General features: G+C 38.6%; 1 protein-coding gene across 1 annotated transcript; it reads right to left on the bottom strand.

Annotated features, from left to right (window-relative positions):
- Window positions 1–12,008: 12,008 nt before the first annotated feature.
- Window positions 12,009–17,639, bottom strand: LOC143850930 (large ribosomal subunit protein uL29-like). The gene is made up of 4 exons (XM_077360219.1): window positions 17,484–17,639; window positions 17,229–17,364; window positions 16,957–17,113; window positions 12,009–12,387 (listed from the first exon to the last, which is right to left on the bottom strand). The coding sequence occupies exons 1-4, from the start codon at window positions 17,485–17,487 to the stop codon at window positions 12,313–12,315; spliced, it is 372 nt and encodes a 123-aa protein (XP_077216334.1). The 5' UTR covers window positions 17,488–17,639; the 3' UTR covers window positions 12,009–12,312.
- Window positions 17,640–19,306: the final 1,667 nt, after the last annotated feature.

Genomic DNA, 19,306 nt, shown 5'->3' on the forward strand with positions numbered 1-19,306 from the left:
ATGTAGGGGTGCAACTCAGGTGGGTTCAACCCAAAAAAATAAATAAAATAAAAGATGGGTCGGGTCGAGTTCAGGCTGTTTTCCCAACCCGGGTTGAGTTCGGGTCAGGTTCAGATTGAAGGTTTGGGCAATCCGACCCGAGTGAAACCCGACATTTTTTATCTTTTTCTTTTTTGGGATGGGGCGGGGTCGGGTTGGAAAAAAGAGTTCCTTGGTTCGGGTCGGGTCAAAGCCGACCCAAGTTGGACCTCTACTCAATTCTTTTTTGTTGCTACTGTTGGATATATGTTCAAATATAAGCCCATAGATAATGGACCAGGTGTTTGGGCCCATATGGGCTGAAGCCCATATACTCTTATTCTCTCTTCCCTTCAATATTTATACTTTGTATAAATAGGGGCTGGAGGCAACGTGTTAGCATTCCACTTAGATGCAACCCACGTAATGCTTCAAGCACAAAACATTCCACCGACTCTGTTTTTTCTCTTCTCTGCCTCTAAAAATCTTGAAGCAACAGGCGTGGTTGGTTTTGCTAAAGTACTGGTGCATCATCAGTGGTCCTTGTGCTTATGAGAGAGGAAGATCTACAAGATCAAAATATGACATATGTTGCTCTCTTGAAATCGATTGAAGTGGGTTTCTCCTTTTTTCTTCACCAAGTTTTGGGTGTGGAGGTAAAGCCTCTTTCGGAATTCTTCTCCCTTGCAGCTCTCTCTCAATTGGGTGTGGGTTTCTTTCACACAGAACTCAATTGAAAGCCTACAATTTCGTTTTTTGTTAGTGGGTTTCCTCTCCCACAAAAGTTTGGGGATTGTTTGAAACTCTCGTTTTCTCGATCCATTGGGTAGATTTTCCGTGAAAATCGAACCCCTTTTTGGGTCGTTTTGGTGGCTGCAATCCATCTTGCAAGCACGCTCTTTTCCATCTTTGTTGGCCGAACCCTCTTGTGGCTGATTGTTGTGTTTTTTTTTAACGTGGATTTCTCTTCTCCCAATTTGGCCGTGGGTTGTGGCTATTTATTGTGGCTGGCTCTCGGGTTAGCAAACGTTTTTCGCGTTTGGTTTCGCAGTTCAGTTCGATCCTCGCGATTCGGCTTTCGCGCAGTTCGGTTCGATCCTCGCGATTCGGCTTTCGCGATTTGGTTCTTCAGCTCAGGTGCACTCTTTCCAATTTATTTTATTTTTGTGATTATAAAATGGAAAAGACTGCTATTCCCTTTGAGATGGACAAACTTCAATCGTTTGGCGGATCTGAGTTCAGTTCTTGAAGCGAAAGACTCAGTTCGGTTTGAAATATGTGAATGTCTTCTATACTGTTTTGAGTACCTTTGCTGATACGGGAGAAGATGTTGATGAATCTCAATGGAAAAAGGATGAGGATTTCTGCAAAGACTTCTTGTTAAATTGTTTATCAGATTGTCTTACAGAAACCTACAGCAAATTTGGCACTGCTAAAGAAATCTGGGATCATTTAGATGCTCAATTCAAGAAAGAAGAAGAATTGTCTAAGACTCACCTTGTAGACAAATTCATGGATTTCAAGTTCCAAGAGAACCTGGAAATCACTCCTCAAGTATTTGATTTCGAAATTTTGAGATCTAAATTGGTCAATGATAACATTCCTTTACCTGATGCTTTTCTGGTGGGTGCAATTATATACAAGTTACCATCTGCATGGCACTCTTTCAAAACAGAAATGTACAGAAAGAAAGTGCAAGTGGGACTGGATGATCTCAAACGATTCATTCGAATCGAAGATGAGAATAAAGCTAGGAATAACTTGGAAATTGTTAGACAGCAACAGTCAGCTGCTAACACTGTGATATATCCCAAGAAATTTCCTAAGGCATCCAAGTCAACCAAAGGTGATACCCCTAAGTTGGAGGCCAAAAAGCCTATCTTTAAAAAGAAGAAGGGCAAGTGCCACAACTGTGGAAAGTGGGGTAACTTTGCTGCAGATTGTAGGCAACCTAAAAAGGTTAAATCTGACACACCACAGAAGCAAGCTACTATGATGATAGATGAGGCTGAGCCTAAAAGTTTTGTTGCCATATTGGCCAAAGGGAAGGCCAGTACTTCTTCTGAGTGGTGGTTAGATACAGGTGCCACTTGTCATGTTTGCAACTCAAAGAAACTTCTCAGTGATATTACCCAAGTAAAGGAGACTGTTACAGTGGCTAGTGGAGCAGATGTAGAGGTCACTCACACTGGTACTGCGAACCTGGCCCTTTCTTCAGGTAAATTACTAACTTTAAAAGCTGTTAAAGTAGTTCCTACTATTCAAAAGAATTTGATTTTCATTGGTTTGCTTGACAATGCTGGCATGTGTACATCCTTCTTGGGTGGTAGAGTAACTTTAACAGTTAACTCTTATTATTTTGGATGTGCTTTCTTGATAGATGGTATGTATAGATTGAGTTTAGCAAATGAGACTGTTAGTCAAGTGAGTTCACCTTTGATTGCTCCTAAGTTGTTACATAACAGACTGGGACATGTGAACTATAAGAAAATGGTCAAACTTGCTAAAACTTATGGTATACCTTTAGATATGTCAAATGATTTTGACAAGTGTGAGGTTTGTGCTCAAACTAATATCACTAGAAAACCTTTTCGTCAGGTTTCTAGGAGCACACAACTTCTTGGATTGATACATTCTGACCTCTGTGACTTTAAAAGTTTTACTACTAAAGGTGGTCGAAAGTATTTGATCACATTTATAGACGATATCTCAAGATATTGTCATTTTTATTTGTTAAAATCAAAGGATGAAGCTTTTGCTAAGTTTAAAGTTTTCAAGAATCGAGTTGAATTGCAACTGAACCTGAAAATTAAGAGAGTTAGGAGTGATAGAGGAGGAGAATACACTTCGACAGAGTTCAAGGAATTCTGTGCCTCTCAGGGCATAATACTTGAAACTACTGCTCCTTACTCGCCTCAATCTAATGGTGTAGCTGAGCGTAAGAACAGGACGTTAACAGAAATGTTAACCTCCATGTTATTGACAGCCGGCATGCCTAATTGCTATTGGGGAGAAGCAGCTTTGACTGCAAATCACATCCTGAATAAATTGCCACACTCAAAATGTTCATCCACTCCTTATGAGTTATGGCATGGACATCCTTGTAGATATGATACTCTTAAGACTTGGGGCTGTATTGCTCATGTAAGGATACCAGATCCTAGGAGACCTAAAGTGGGACCTAAAACAAACACTTGTGTTTATCTAGGAGGTGCAGAAGATAGTGCTGCTGGTCGGTTTTTGGATCTATCAACCAATATGGTTATAGAATCACGAGATACAGTTTTCTTTGAGAATAAATTTCTCAGAGATCAGGGTTTGACCATACCAGGCGATATAGAGGTGGTTACAGAATTGCCGGTTGAGTCTGAACCAGTTACTTCTGACACTTGTCCCAAATTGATATCTGAGTCAGTTCCTTTAAGAGTTTCTACAAGAGATAGAGTACCCAAAAATTTTGGTGAGGACTTTGTGACTTACCATTTAGAGAATGATCCATCATCTTATAAGAAAACAAGAAAACCAAAGAAAAATAGATAAAGCAAAAGTGAGAAAAAACAGAGAAGAGAAATATTTAGAACTCATCAGACATCATGCCTAACGTATTAGCTTCCACTAATCAAATGTATTTTAATAATACCGTTTAGTGTTCGTTGTTTGAATGTTATGATGATGGAGACTTGTTGTTCATTGTTTAGCTGTCAGGCTCCAAAACCCGGAAACTCGGCTTGAGCCAATAGTTAACTCAAAACGATTCAACTCAACCAAGTCAGTTCAGAATCAATACTGATTCAGACTTGAGAGGATTTTCAAATTGAAATACGTAAATTTCATAGAGGGCATGTTTGGAAACCATGGAAAATTACTCCATGGAATATTAGTTGTGGCTAGGGGTGGTAACGGGGCGGGTCGGGGCCAGATGTTGGGGTCCCCTTCCCCTTCCCCTCTGCGGGGAATTTTCCCCCTCCCCTTCTCCTTCCCCTCTGCGGGGATGGTGGGGAATCCCCCTCCCCTCCCCTCCTCGCGGGGAATATCTAATCCCCTTCCCCTTCCCCTTCCCCTCCCCGCATCCTTCGGGGACAAAATCCCCGCCCCGCCCCCTCTTTAGAACCCAACCAAACCAGCAAACAGAGCTTCTTTCTTCTACGTCCATTACAGACAATATTGTGATGAATGCTATGATTCTATTCATGTGATCAACAGACAATATTGTGATGAATGCTATGGATGAGACAACAAACATAAATAACAACAAGACCTCATCTTTCAGCAATTTTCTGCATAAATTATGGAATGATAAATAGGAAATGAGCACCAGGATTACCTTCATTAACAGGCAGCCAATGTGCAAAAAGTAACTATTTCAGTAGTCACAATGAACTTTAAAAGTCCATAAGTGGGCGCTCACACACGCAAAATAATGTTCATTAGTTCATTCTGTATAGCATGTTAACCCCCAGATGAGCATGAGAAATGAGAATGGAGAAGAGAACAAAATCAACAAATGACTTATTTCTTTAACTGCAATTCAGTCTAGTGCTGACATGAAACAAATTTCTAGTAGCTAAATTTTTCTTGTTGAAAATTAAAACCTGCAATCCAATCCTAAAATTCTGTTGGCACTACGATTTTTTGATAATTGCATACACTCAGCGTCTCAGGCTCTCAGCTTGTCTTTATTATTTCAACATCTGTGAAAAGGTTATTATAGTTCCCAAAATGCTCTCAGAAGCTAATTAAAAGGAAAAGACAAGCTAAGTTTATGTTTGAGGGAATCTTGTAGCCGATCCACAAAGTTTCTAGTAGTTTTCCTTTAAAAAAAATACTTAAAAATTTACAAAAAAATGGCATTGATTAGCGGGGCGGGGCGGGGCGGGGACAACTCCATCCCCTTCCCCTTCGCCTCCTCGCACCGGGGAATTTTTATATTCCCCTTCCCCTTCCCCTTTCAAATCGGGGAATCCCCTCCCCAAACGGGGCGGGGCGGAGCGGATCCCCGCTTTTTCGGGTGAAATTGCCAGCCCTAGTTGTGGCAGGGATGCTCCTACCAATGGAAAAGACTAGGGTAAACCATATGAATTACATAAATTTTCAGGCAGTGATAGATCAACCCCCATACCTCTCTCTCTCTCTCTCTCTCTGCACTGCTCTATATTAGGGCGATTTAAGATATATGGGGGTCAATTTATCACTCCCCAAATTTTCTATAGGGAACCAAACTACGCCTACCAGTGGAAAAGACCAGTAAAAACACAATAAAGGAGAAAAATTACAAGCATGCCACTACATGTAACAAAAAACAAGGTAGTATAAGGAGATATAAAGACCAGTGTAGAAAATCCAGGGGATGCTCCTGCATCACTAGGCAAAAGAAATTTTCTAGAATGACGGGATGCCAATGCAATGACTTGGAATGTTGACACGGAGATTGTGAACGACACGTCGGCACACGCAGAATGTGAACAACACTTCGGCACACGTCGAATGTGAACTACTCACGTTGAACACAGATATGCGTAGAAAATAACTGGCATATTTGAAAATAATGCCATCATTCATCTAATGGTGGTTAACTGGCATGAAATTCAAAAACGACTGTAAACAGTCCCCAATCATCTTCCTCTTTGACTGCATCTCCTTTCTAATGTGCTATGTGCTATGTGCTAGATGAATTCTCCGAGACAATCTTGATATCACTTGTAGAGGTCGATGCGATGGAATACACAACCAAACTTTCAAAGCAAACACAACAAGAGGACAAAAAATGTTGAAAAGTAATCCTTTTTTTTAACTCAGGGAAAAATAAAACTTGATCGACTACGGACTTCTCCATATATACAGAAGCAAAGACCTAAACCCCACTTTAACTTGAATAACAAATCCTATTCTAACTCAAACCAAATACATAGAAAAGAACAAAACATATTTTAACTATAACTAAAATATTCACTAATATAACCCTAATCTAATTTGGTCACTTCATTTATCCTAATCCTCCCATTGTATGTGTAAGAGCCAACCGTGCGACCAAGACCGTGTTGGTCACATCATGACAGTCTACGAGATCGGTCTTCATTTCACATACGTACACACCGTATTTTTTAAGTGAAAAGAATTTCACACCTTATTTCAAGTGAAGGAAAAATTGCCCATGGGGATTGGGGGACACCAAAATTCAAGAATTGCGGGCGGAGGACACACTTTTGTAAAATTGTCAGAGAGTGACGAAATGGGGGTTATCAACCCTCCAAATGGGGTTGCCAAACTCTCAAAAGGGGGTTATCAACCCTCTTTAACAATTTTTCGAGGGTTTGTCCCCCGTTCACAATTCTTGTATTTTGGTGTCCCCCATTGGCAATTTTTTCTGAAAGTGAAAAAGAAATTCGGCGAAGTCGTACTCTATATTTGATTGCAAATCTATATAAGAAGTTGGTAGCTGCAGCCATCTCCATATTTGATAGCGAGTGTAACAAGTTGACAGCATACATGCTATGCATGGATGTAAAATAATGGGGCCCATCCCATCAAACATGAGGTAAATGGTGGGCCCCAGCCAATGCATGGGTTTGAGTGAAGTTGGTGGGACCCACGCTAATCAAAACATTGTGTGAAATGGTAGGCCCCACCCTATGCAAGGATTTGGGTGCAGATGGTGGGCCCACTCATGGGTAAAAAATGGTAGGCCCCACCCAATGCTTGGGTATTGAGCGGAGCTGGTGGGCCCACCCTAAACATTGTAAAATGGTAGGACACACCCTATGTAAGGATTTGGGTGTAGATGGTGGGCATAATCATGAGAGTAAAATGTTGGGCCCCACAATCTGCATGGATTTGGTTAGAGATGGTCGGCCCTAACAGATCAAAACATGGGGTGTAAAATGATGGGCCCATGGGTGTGAGATGATGTACCTCACCTTATCAATGCAAGTGTTGTTAAAAGATGGGCCCCACCCATGCTATGCATTAGTGTGAAAAAATCCATCCATAGAACAAAATTCAATAAAAAATTTCCAGAAAAAAAGGTCTCCCAATACGGCCATAGAAGCCAGGATTTTTTTTTCATGATAAATTGGTGTCTCACCTGAAGAGAAGTGGCTAAAAATCAAGAAAAACTTGATCCTATTTTGAGTCGAGTTCCTATGTTTTAGTCACTCTCATTGCTTGGAGACACTAGCTTCCTTATTTTTAGCCAAGTCACCCTCATCTCAACTTGGAGACAAAACGTGGTAGCCAAACGTGCCCAAAAACATTTTCATTGACAAAGGATAGGGAGTGCAAATATCGAATTAAGAAGGTCCTAAATCACTTTCCTAGCTCTCTAATAAGAGAGAATTCCAAAAAAGGCAGCTCTAGGAAAAAAGGAAAGACCCAGGACAAAATATCACGTTTCCTCGACACTTTTTAAATTACACGTTACATAAACTTTTCGTTTGGGGGCTCCGGGTAAACCTATAGAAACTGAAACAAGACAGGCGGACCGTTTTTCGAAGAGACTTTCACCTTTCCAATGCCTCCGTTTCTTGAAGAACTATATTTGGACTTGGAAAAAGTTTTTCCTAACATTGATCGAGGGTTAGCATTGTTTTGATGATAGTGGTTGTACACTAAAATCTATAAGGAAATTTTCTTTGCACTAAGAAAAGAGAAGCCTTCTAGTTAAAGTTGTGTGATGAATGTTATTAACAACAAATTAATCTCTTAATTACAAGGGATTATTCTTCAACACTATGGGATTGACTTTTATAGTCATAAACATGCTTTCTAAGACTTGGCAAGCGCTTTGAGGGTGAAAAAGAATAGAGACCGAGAGTGCTATTTGATAGAATCTTGATCCCTAGATACATGGTCCAAGTTACATAATGTTGGATACGTCTAACTGCTTGAAAATTATCCACATAGCTAGGATTTTGCATGTTCTTGAAACAGTATTGAGAAGGAAAGGTCAAAACATGTCATAGTTAGCTACTAAAAAGTACCAACAATGCTTCCATACGGCGTTGGATTAAGATAAGCCACAATAGATTTATGAAACTAGCGAAGAGGATTTAGTACCGAGAATTGTAGAGATTGTTTTACAACCTTCTATTTGGGATTTGATGAGAACTTCATGAGCATATTTTGATCAATTGTCTGAGAAATATTTCATGAGGTGTTTGGCGAATCTCAATTCCAAGAAAAAAAAAGATAAAAGGCCATGAGCTACTTGCGACAAAATTGTGGTCTTGTGGGGACTTACTGAGGGAAGTGATATATTTGTCCCTTTTCTTCCCCCGGGCCACCCCCTCTAATGTGTTATGAATTTATGATGGCTCTTTTTACCCTAAAGGGGGTGGCCGGGAAAAAGAAGGGGACGAATGTACCATTCTCACTAGTCCCATCCATTCACGTGAAAATAAATGGGTTGATTTGGAACTAGGGCTGCAACAGGGTCGGGTCGGGTTTTTCAAAACCCTAGTCCAACCCTGGATCCCATTATCTCGGCCCTGACCCTGTTCGGGTTCAGGGCGGGTCAGGGTTGACGGGCCAAACTTGCACCCCCATTTGGAACTATTCAGTCGCAAGACTCACAACACAGCTGAAATATTGTCCGGTTTACAAAGCCATCCAAATTACAAATTCAAAGGCATTAAATGCACTTTGGCAACTTTGAACCAATGGGCGCGCCCTTCCTTAGTTTCATCTCATTTAAGCAAGGGCACCTTTCAGTTTAGACTTCCTCTTCAAAGAAACACATTTGTAGCCCTGTGGGCACCATTTGCATTTACTGAGGGAAGTGATATATTTATGATGAGAAATTATATGGTGTAAGGCCTTACAACAATTAGGCCTTTGTACGGTGGAACATTTGATCCAACAGCAGCTCCTCAAAAAGCTCAAAAAGTGAGAGCTGCTGTTGGATCAAATATCAACGGCGGTACTTATTGTTGTAAGGCCTTACACAATATAAAATCTCATTTATGATAACTCTTTTTACACTGCTAGCATATTTATGTCCTCTTTTTACACTACAGGATGTGACAAGGGGAGAAAAGTTGATGAATATTTCATTCCACTAATCTCAACCATTCGAAAATGAATGGGCTGATTTCGGGCGTGCACTTAGTCGTGAAAGAGGGAAATAATCTCTAGCAATCCAAATTAGTGGAATAGCTGATTCCGATTAAGCAAAATTAAGAGCAGTCCTTCATGGTATTAGAACCTCATATAAGAGTACCCTTGGCAGATTGTGAGAGAGAGTAGCTTAACATGATGAGGTGGATGGATGGTAGCTACTCCCATCCTTGGAGATTTGTCCATATGTTTGATGAGATTCACAAGAGATTAGTGGGCTACCATGTTTGGTTTCAGCATGTAAAAGGATCGGCGAATGGTGACGCGGATAGGCTTGCTCGAGCAGATGTTAGCAGGGTTGCTCTGGAGATTTTCGCCTTGAACTACTGGGAACACGACCGAGATGATATCCCCCCTCCCCCCGATATACCCCTCCCCCCGATATATATATATATATATATAGAGAGAGAGAGAGAGAGAGAGAGAGAGAGAACGGTTCCTACACATGTGTAGAGAGTTCTCTACACACTAGCTTAAAATACAGTGGGGGCCACATTATTTGGGTGATCCAAACCATTCATTTTTAAGGCCCTCACATAGATAGGGTGTCCACAAAAAATCAGATCCATAGGATCATCCTAACCATTCGAACCGTGGAGGCAAAAAATGGACTAATTTGTCAAGGTTATATATATATGACTGCTCTTTTTACACTACAAGGGGCAACCCGGGGAGGAAAAGCGGGCGAATATATCAGTTCCCTACTTTGCCTTTGTGTAAGCTATAAATATGTTGCAAATTAACCATACTTTTATGATTTTTGTTGCTTATTTAAAAAAAAAAGACAACAAAAACAAAATACATATGGGAAATGATCTCTCTCTCCCTCCCCCCCCCCCCGCGGTTTCTGTGAGAATGGTTCACTGCTTGAGGATATATTCACACCCTTTAATGTTTTTCTTTGCCTTAAAAACTTAACGAATAACCGCCGGGGGGGGGTATCATTCCCCAATGTGTGTGCGTGCGCGCGCGCATCACACATGGTAGATAAATATGTTGCAAATTAGAAAATGCATTGTGAGTCGAATTATTCCCAAATTTATTCTATAAATTAGAAATTGAAGAGGTATAGCAAGAAAAGTAGAATAAAATGGGTATGTGTTCGGCACAACACTCGTATCAGTTGGTCTTATAAATTGTGAAAAACAAAGAAAAAAGGTAAAAGAAAATGGAATGAGAGAAGTTGGGATGTTGAGAATAAAAAAGATAAATTTTCTGCTTTCTCTTTTGACATAGGAGTAACAAAAGATCTCGACATTAATTCTTTGCCAAAGTCTCCTTTTTTACTTTTTCTACCATGATTATTCATATTAAGTCAGAGCACAAAATTCAGATTAGGTCTTAAAATATTTAATTTTCATGCTTACATCTCATAAAAATAAATAAAATAAAAGATGGGTCGGGTCGGGTTGAGTTCAGGCTGTTTTCCCAACCCGGGTTGAGTTCGGGTCAGGTTCAGATTGAAGGTTTGGGCAACCCGACCCGAGCGAAACCCGACATTTTTTTTATCTTTTTCTTTTTTGGGTTGGCCAGGGGTCGGGTTGGAAAAAAGAGTTCCTTGGGTCGGGTTGGGTCAAAGCCAACTTGGACTGCTACTCAAATCTTTTTTGTGGCTACCTCTCTAATAATACACATGCAAAACTATAGAGGAAGCTTACCTTGTGCGTACGAAAACAAAAGAAAAGAATGTTGAGGGAGGCCAAGTTATAGTTTGAATTTATACCAACATGAGATTACTTATATTTTTTTTCTCCCTGCTTTAGTCATGTGGGTTTAGTTGAGATGGAGCAGCATTGTTTTGTTATCATGGATAGATATAAGTTATATAAAAATATTGAACCCATTGTTCATCACTATTTGTGCAATGTTGATCTACTTGGTTGTGCTAGGATGATTCATGAAGCACAAGAGTTTGATTAATAGAATCCCCTTCAATCCTTTCTTTTGCACCAAGAAATCCGCATTTAGTAGCACTTACCAGAATTGTTTGGCAACTAGGAAAACTTATTCTGTCGAATATCAGTGTGGCCAGTTATTGTTGACCTCACTGAACGGCTTAAATCCAACAGCTTTTTCAGAAAAGAAAAGGCCTAGTTGAAATGCTTGGTCTTACTTGGGCAACTCATTTTTTTCATGGCACTCCTTTCATTGAAAGTTTCTATCCTTTCATTCTGCTAGTTTTATAACTTTCTATCCTTTCGTTGGAAGTAACGAAGGTTTAAAAGATGGCTATTTTGGTGGGGCTGCAGAAGCAAGAGCTAAGAGTATTGGAATCACTCAAGGATAGTGAGGGTCAAATTCAGCAATCTTAACAAAACATTCATAAGAAAATTTTTATCAAATTTTAAATTGTTTTTCATCATAATATGGTTATAACAAGTAATAGGGATTTGCGAGGGACTAGAGCACAAGGCATTTCGCAGAACGGCTGTTGCATGAGAAAGCAGCCCCTCCTATGAATTAAGGGAATAGGACAAAATCCGAGGCCATGTGGCTGCTCTCATGCAACAGCCAGTCCCCGAAATTGCCTTCTGCAATGGTCCCTAGCAAATCCCCAAGTAATATATTAAAATTTTACAGAGGTTAAGTAAATATAATGGCTTTATTTCCTAATAAAACCTTGCTACTAGGACGATAAAACTCAAAACATACTGTAAATGTAAAGTTGTGGTAGTAGGATTTTCGAAAAAAAAGAAAGATAAAAAGAGATCCAAAAGTATCACAAAGAATCCTGAATTATTGTAATCCGGCACGGATACTTTGCTCATTCAGAAGAATCCATGCAACATGGCTGCAGAGTCTCTCAGAGAGAAGCTCTGTTTTTGTTTGACATGGAATGTTTCTATAACAAGAAAACAAAAATTTGTTTGGGCTGCAGATACAAAAGGCAATCAAACACTCAAACATCATAAAGGAATGTGTGATACATAACTTGAGGGCAAAGGGGGCTGCCGAGACAAAAGAAATCCAACTACTAATGAAACAGAACACTCAAAATTAGATTCCAGAATGTTTCCCAGCCTAGCAAGTATGAATTGTCACTAGGTTCATGCCTATCTCGCTATGTAAAATATTAAAATCCAAAAAAGAAAACTGTCATATGTAATTGCAGATCGAAAGAACAAATGACAAAACTCACAATCCAACTAGCATTCAAAAGGAAATAGACGTTCAGATACTACCCTACACCTTGATAGCATACTTCCTCATTGGAAAGTACATTTCCTTTTTCTTTTCCCGTTCTGTCTTCAAAGATAACTGCAAATAAAAGTAAACAATGAAATCGAAAAGCACATAAATCAATTATTTGCGAGAAATTTTAATGTAGGATTGAATACAGACAAATGAATGCAATTTGAATATACACAAGCATTATTAAACAACCTGAGAACCATCTAATCAAGTTTTCAAGCCAAATAGATAAGCACATAAATCAATTATTTGAGAGAAAATTTAATTTAGGATTGTATACACACAAATGCATGCAATCTGAATATACACAAGCATTATTAAACGTCCACAAGACATTTTAGTGATTTCATCATTGAGAACCATCGAATCAAGTTTGTCATGCCAACTGGTGACCCAAATGAACTGGCCCCGATAGCCTAGACTCACTGGACAGTAGAATGATGTCTTTTATTACATAATACTCATCTAAATTAATTCTAATGATCTATTACATAATAAGGCAAAATACCAAGTAATTACAAACAGATTGAGTTACCAAATGGATAATAATTTTAAAACTACTCACCTCAGAAGGTTTACCCTTATTACTGGTTTTCATTTTGTTTTCAGGTGCAACTGTTCTCCTCTGTTGGTCGCCAAATCTTTTGATGCTTCAATCCGATAGAGAAGCGTCAAGGGAAACACATATAAAACCCAACAGAAACACGAAAGAAATGCACCTAATGTGTTTATATTTTTATATTAATTATTTTTATCTTATTACCTTCGTTCTTTCTTTTAATTTGTTGTTTCATGAGCTTTTTGTGCATTTTGTGTATTTATAGATTTGGAATTTGCTAATTTCAAATTTCTAAGAGCTTTTAAAGATAGACACATCCATTTATTTTATTTTTTCATAATTTTTATTTAAATTAGAGGCATATGTAGATGATTTATGTATGTTCTCTACATATTTTATTTCCTAGTAGGAATTTTTTTTGCTTATTTTTATTAAGTATTATTATATATATTATTATTATTCCTTTTTAGCATGTACTCTACAGTTTTTTTAGTGTGATTTTTGCAAAAATCTCATCTCTTTCACACATGTTTCACATTTGTTTCCTATATATTTTACATATATCTTCCAAATCCACGTGCTTCCCATATGTTTGTCAAGAATTTCACACATGTTTCATATGAGTTTCTCATACGTTTCACATGTTTTCCATGCATTTCAGAAACTTTTTCCCAATTTTTTTTCATGTATCAAAAACGTCTCCGAAATACATTTAAAGGTAGACACGTCTTCCACCTCCCAAGGCGTTTGCAGAAACTATGGGTTAAAGGTGAGCGAAATTTAGGTTCACGACCTCACTGCAGGGTGAACATGTGCTTGTGACAAGTTTTAGCATGGTTTAGGAGGCTTAAGGTCTGGGTAGGGACTGCTGGTCGATGGGCAGGTAGAGGTGGTGTTTTTTTTTTTCGAATGGTAGTAGAGGTGGTGGTTATAGCAGTTTCGTGAAAAATAACAGAAAATAAAAGGAGGATAGAGAAAGAAAGGGAAAAGCAGATAATACCAACATGACATCACACCTTAGGGCAGTAAGACATCACACTGATCTCATAGCACATTGGCATCAATTTCATTCATCCATGTTGAAAAAGGGCCAAAGGCCATACATATATCGGCTTCCACACCAAACCCCACGAAAATCCAGGGAGGGATTCTTAGCAAGAGGGAGTGATTCTTAGCAAGACTTCTCTTCCTACGTTGACAAATTCATCTATGTTGAAAAAGGGCCAAAGGCCATACATGTATAGGCTTCCACACCAAACCCCATGAAAATCCAGGGAGGGATTCTTCGCAAGACTTCTCTTCCTAAATTGACAAACTCCTTATCTCTACTTGCATGAGCAAAATCCTTCTCTCTTAAGGCAAACTCTCATTCTTCCTTCTAACAATAAACTTCTAATACACAAATTACGTGGACTTCTTTAATATCGCACTACAACCAAACTAATAATATTTCTTGAAATAAAACTCCTACCAACAATAGGACTAATAAACTAATTAACAATAGGATTCCCTATGAAGCAAGAAAACCGCAACTAAAATCCTGCAAAGTTTTTAATCGGGCCTTCGTGTACCTTAAGGGTGTGTTTGGCAAGGTTTCTCATTCTCACCTGAATAATCGAGCGGAAACAGGATAATGAGAATCTTCCGAAGTGGATCAGTCGCTTCGGAAAATCTCATTTAGCCATAAAAAATGGAAAAGGCAGAAACGGGCAGACCAGCAATATGCCTCCAATTATTATATCTAGAAGTACCGGTCGTTATATGTGGTTAGCATGGAAGTACTACTTAGATCATACATGATCAGATCCGTCAACAAATGCATTGTGCTCACCATAATTGGGAGAGAGAGAGAGAGAGAGAGAGAGAGAGAGAGAGAGGGGGGGGGGGGACTGGAGACGACCCTATGTGGTATTGACATAGGGTTGGGTTCTTGAGAGGATGAGAAATCATTGTAATTTCTTAAAGTTGTAGTTAGTCATTATATTCATAGTTTCAAAGTTCTACAGAAACTCACACGAAATGATTAAAATATTTCTATTTTCATCACCATCAAAACACATACCAAAACTGAAACGCATACCGAAATCAAAATTGTAGGTACATTAATAGTATACTATAACAGCATGTGTGTTACGTAAATATATTTATATGAATTACATGTGAAATATGCTATATCAATTATGTATAAATATTTACATGAATTATATGTCAATGGTATGTACGAAATTGTATTTACATGTAATTATGTATAAACATTTACATACTTATATGAATTTCATGTGAAATATGGTATATGTATTATATATAAATATTTACATGAATTACATGTCAGAAGTGCTATGTACAGAATTATCAGACAATTGTGACAGCGCATGTCACTAGGTATTCGATGTTGTTATTTAAAGCATTAAGGGTGGGTTTTCTTTGTGTGAATATGTGATGGTTTTTTAGAACTTTTTTTTCATATGTGATGGTTTTTTATAATGTATTTGTACTTATTCTAGCAGTCCCTAAATTCTCACCTTAAATGTCCATCATTTGCGTATGTTTCCTAGATTTCCGTAATTTTATAGGATTTCCACAGAAATTTCCATCCAAAACCGATGAGTTTTCATTCACATCACGACTGAAAATGCATACCGAAACCTAAATCCTTGATTATATTATACTCCTTTGTCAAATTGTAGTTTCTAAATGAAACTAATAGATAAAGGTTCCCTATATTTTGCGTTTCACATATTTATGTTCATGTAAACATTTTGAATTTAGAATAAACCTTACTGTTCCAGACCTGTGAAATAATGCATGTCAATCAGTATGTGTTCGATGTTGTTCAGCAATAATAGATTGTTCTCTTGATTATGTGATAGGTTTTAAGTGTGTATTTGTGCATATTCTAACATTTTTTGAACTTATGGAAATTCTAACATTTCATAAGATTTTATCTTCAATATCTATAATTTGTATATATTTAAGTAAGTTTCCGTGATTTTTAAAGCAGTTCTACCAAAGTTTTCAACCAAACCGATATGTTCTCATTTCTGTGGCAATCAAAATTCATACCAAAATCAAAATATGAACCCTTGAGCAAAAGGCTACGTTATGCAACATGCTTTTCAGCCAAATGTCAAAAGCCTCACCGATTATAGTAAAATATGCCCACTCACGCAATATAAAAATATGCTAAGATCACATAACCTGTTGCGATGGAGCATCAAGCAAACTAGTGGTTCATTATCTCCTTCGCATGCTTGAGAAATGGAACTTGCGAAGTTGAAGATGGTTTAGTAGCATGAATCCCTCCACCTATCATTTGAATTCTTACTTTCCTAATCTGTAACCACCTTGGATATTTGCAAAGTTGATGAACCTCCACGAGGCTCTCAATTGAATGAGTGCTTTAGTTCTAGAAATCAGTTTCGCAACTCATGATGCATTTTGGAGTAACTTACTATGTAGTACAAAGAAAAAAATCAGGGCTACATAACACCATCACTATTAGGTTTCATCAGCAGAGTGCCTTCCCCTTCAAGGAGATAGTTTCAAAGCTTCAATTTTTCAACAACAACCATGGGCAGGATGACATCCAATCATTCTAAAATTACTATGTGCTTCAAACAACCCATCTCAAATCATTTTCAGACAATCGACCCATCTCAAATCAATCAAACCACAATCAATTCATTCTACCAAAACAATAAATCTACAGAACAATGCGAAATAATGACTAGATGACACCTCTCCATTTTACAAGATCATGTGTCATTTACAAAATTAAGCTACACAAACAAACATCAATCAAACCACACTGAATTCATTCTACCAAAATAATACATCTACAGAACAACGCAAAATAAAGACTAGATTCCGCCTCTCTATTTTACAGAAAAGCGTGTTCTGTCGACATCAATATAGATTTCCCAGAAAAGCCATTTACAAAATTAAGCTACACAAACATCAACTCATACAGACAGAAAAACGAGTTCCATACTTCCATATGCTAATAAATATAAATTACAAAAGAACCCAACAAAAAAATCCACAATTTTATTGAAATAACACACTTAAAATAGTACCTGATGCTTGGTAAGGCGTCGGCGGATCGCTCTTGTCTTCTTGGGACGAAGATCCAGCGGCAAATACTTCTTCTTCTTATAGGCTTCCCTCAAAGCAGCCTTCTGTTTCTGTGAAATCACTGTCAAAACCTGCGCAATTGATAACCTCACGACCTTACTGCATAAAAAAGGAAAACAAAAACTCAGCACATAGACACCCATTATCTGTTAGATAAAATGCCCCAAAGACGAAACTAAATAAGAAGAAAACCAAAAGATTCTAAGTTGGGTACATCTTGGAGAGCTTATTAGGCGCTCCGCCTGTAACTTTGGCAACACGGAGGAGAGAGAGCTCTGTTTTCAGATCCTTCAGCTGACTCAAAAGGTCGGCTTTTGTCTTTGCACGGAGCTCGTGAACCTTAATCCTTGCTGTAGATTTTCAAGAAAAGTAGAAAAACAGATTGTGAGTAGAAGATGAAGAAGATGGGTTGAGGATTTTTGGACTTATTGAATGAAATCGATTGAAATTGGGGAGAGTGAGATCTTACCCATTGATGCAGAGCAAATGGGTTTCGGCTCTCGTTCGTTGAAACCCTAAAATAAGCGAAATGGAGAGGTGGAAAGGGTTTTTATAGTCGGCAACGGGCGTTAAGTATGAGAAACCCTAATGGATACAAGCCTCTACGGGCCATTTCTCAAATAAGGCCCATTTGATGGGCCTCAGCCTATTTAGATGGGCCTAAAGTATTTTTTTTAAAGGCTTCTTTTCAGCCTATTCTCTCCTCTCACTGCTTTACGGGAAATGTGATATCGAGGAAAAAGAAACGGAAATGATAACATCACAATCATGTTTTGATATTTTAGCTAACCTATCATGTCTTTTAGTATTTAAAGAGGGGAAATGTTATCAGCACTACTTTATTTTGATGATCGCACTCCTCACTTTTATTAAAAGTACGGTATGGCCCGCACCATAGGATGATCAAAGCCGTCAATTAGATGGGCCACAGCCTAAATTAGGGTGTGCCCCAAAAATCAATTTCATTGGTTGATCCTAAACCTCCAATCTGAATGTTAGACGGTTGATCCCAACCCTGTATAGATCGGAGGGTTAGGATCAACCTATGGAAATAATTTTTGGGGCACAACCTATCTAGGCTGTTACCCATCTAATGGACGGTTTGGATCATCCTATGGTGCGGGCCATACTGTACTTTTAATAAAGTGAGGGATGAGATCATCAAAATACAGTAGTGCTGATAACATTTCCCTTAAAGAGCTACCAAAAGGTTATTATATTTCCCAAAAAGCTCTCCCGAGCTAATTACAGAAGAATAGATAGCTGGTCTTGTGCAAATATCAAAATATGGCTATGCTGATGACATTTCCCAAAAGAAATTATAACATATATGCCTCGTATATCATGGCCCACACTCGGGGATGAAGCAAGAATTTGCTCTAAGGTGTGAGAAACAATGGTTGTCATACTAAGGGCGTTATGTGGAGGTGTGGTTCGGGCCGGATGGGGCTTGGGGCCTCCACTTCAGAGTCTTTCACGACTCTCCATCCTAGTTGGGTTAGGGGTGTGTTCCTTAGGCTTAATGGTGTATTTTACTCCCAATTTTAATGAAACCGGAGAGTAAACTACACTAGTCCTCCACACAGACAAAGGGTTGGTGGGGAAGACGTGGCCTAGGACCCGCGATGACTTCATTTAGGCACGGTCTCAACAGAAGTCTATGTGAGGGTGTATGATTACACAACTAGGAGGAGTTAGGCACGGTCTCAATAGATTTCCATTGGCCTCGCCCTTCTATGCACCCTTGCCCCTTTGATGCAGTCTCCCGATGTGATTTTTGTTGAACCAGACATGTTGCCCGTATAATCCCTCATTTCTACTTGACCACTTTCACAGCGTGTCTCTTTCTTCAACTTGGTATTCCACTTCTTTAGCTTCGCACCGTACCCAAGTAATGGTGATTCTCTACCGAAGGATGTCTCGGTCTCCACATGATGCCTCATGGATGGTAACAAAGGTAAAGCACATATTAAAAATTGAAAAGAGGTTATTATGTCCATCAAAGGAAAATTAATGTGCTAAACAACACCTTCCAGCTTTGATCACGTGCTTCCTTTTGTCCTTACCTTAACCCCAACTACCAAAATTGATAGTGGCAGCCTCTCTTTCTAATTTTCTCCCATTTTCTCAATTGCATCTTCAAAATGCCTTTGACTTTTTCTCACGTGACATACTCCAAAATTGATAATATCACCCCCTATATTTGATATATGGACTCTTTTTCACGCATTGTCATGATATTTGTCATCATCATCCGAGCCGCTTGTTGTCGTTTCTTTTTTTTTCTTTCTT

Source organism: Tasmannia lanceolata, unplaced genomic scaffold (genome assembly GCF_043159265.1).
Source record: "Tasmannia lanceolata isolate RefF3 unplaced genomic scaffold, GAP_Taslan_0.1 ptg000018l, whole genome shotgun sequence".
Classification (NCBI taxonomy): Eukaryota; Viridiplantae; Streptophyta; class Magnoliopsida; order Canellales; family Winteraceae; genus Tasmannia; species Tasmannia lanceolata.

What these genes read in the sequence shown, in the direction of transcription:
- LOC143850930 (XM_077360219.1), bottom strand. An exon ending in CCTAATAAGCTCTCCAAGAT is followed by an intron (nt 17,114 to 17,228) that starts GTACCCAACTTA and finishes TTTTTTATGCAG; the next exon opens with TAAGGTCGTGAGGTTATCAA. An exon ending in GACGCCTTACCAAGCATCAG is followed by an intron (nt 12,388 to 16,956) that starts GTACTATTTTAA and finishes TTTTATTTGCAG; the next exon opens with TTATCTTTGAAGACAGAACG.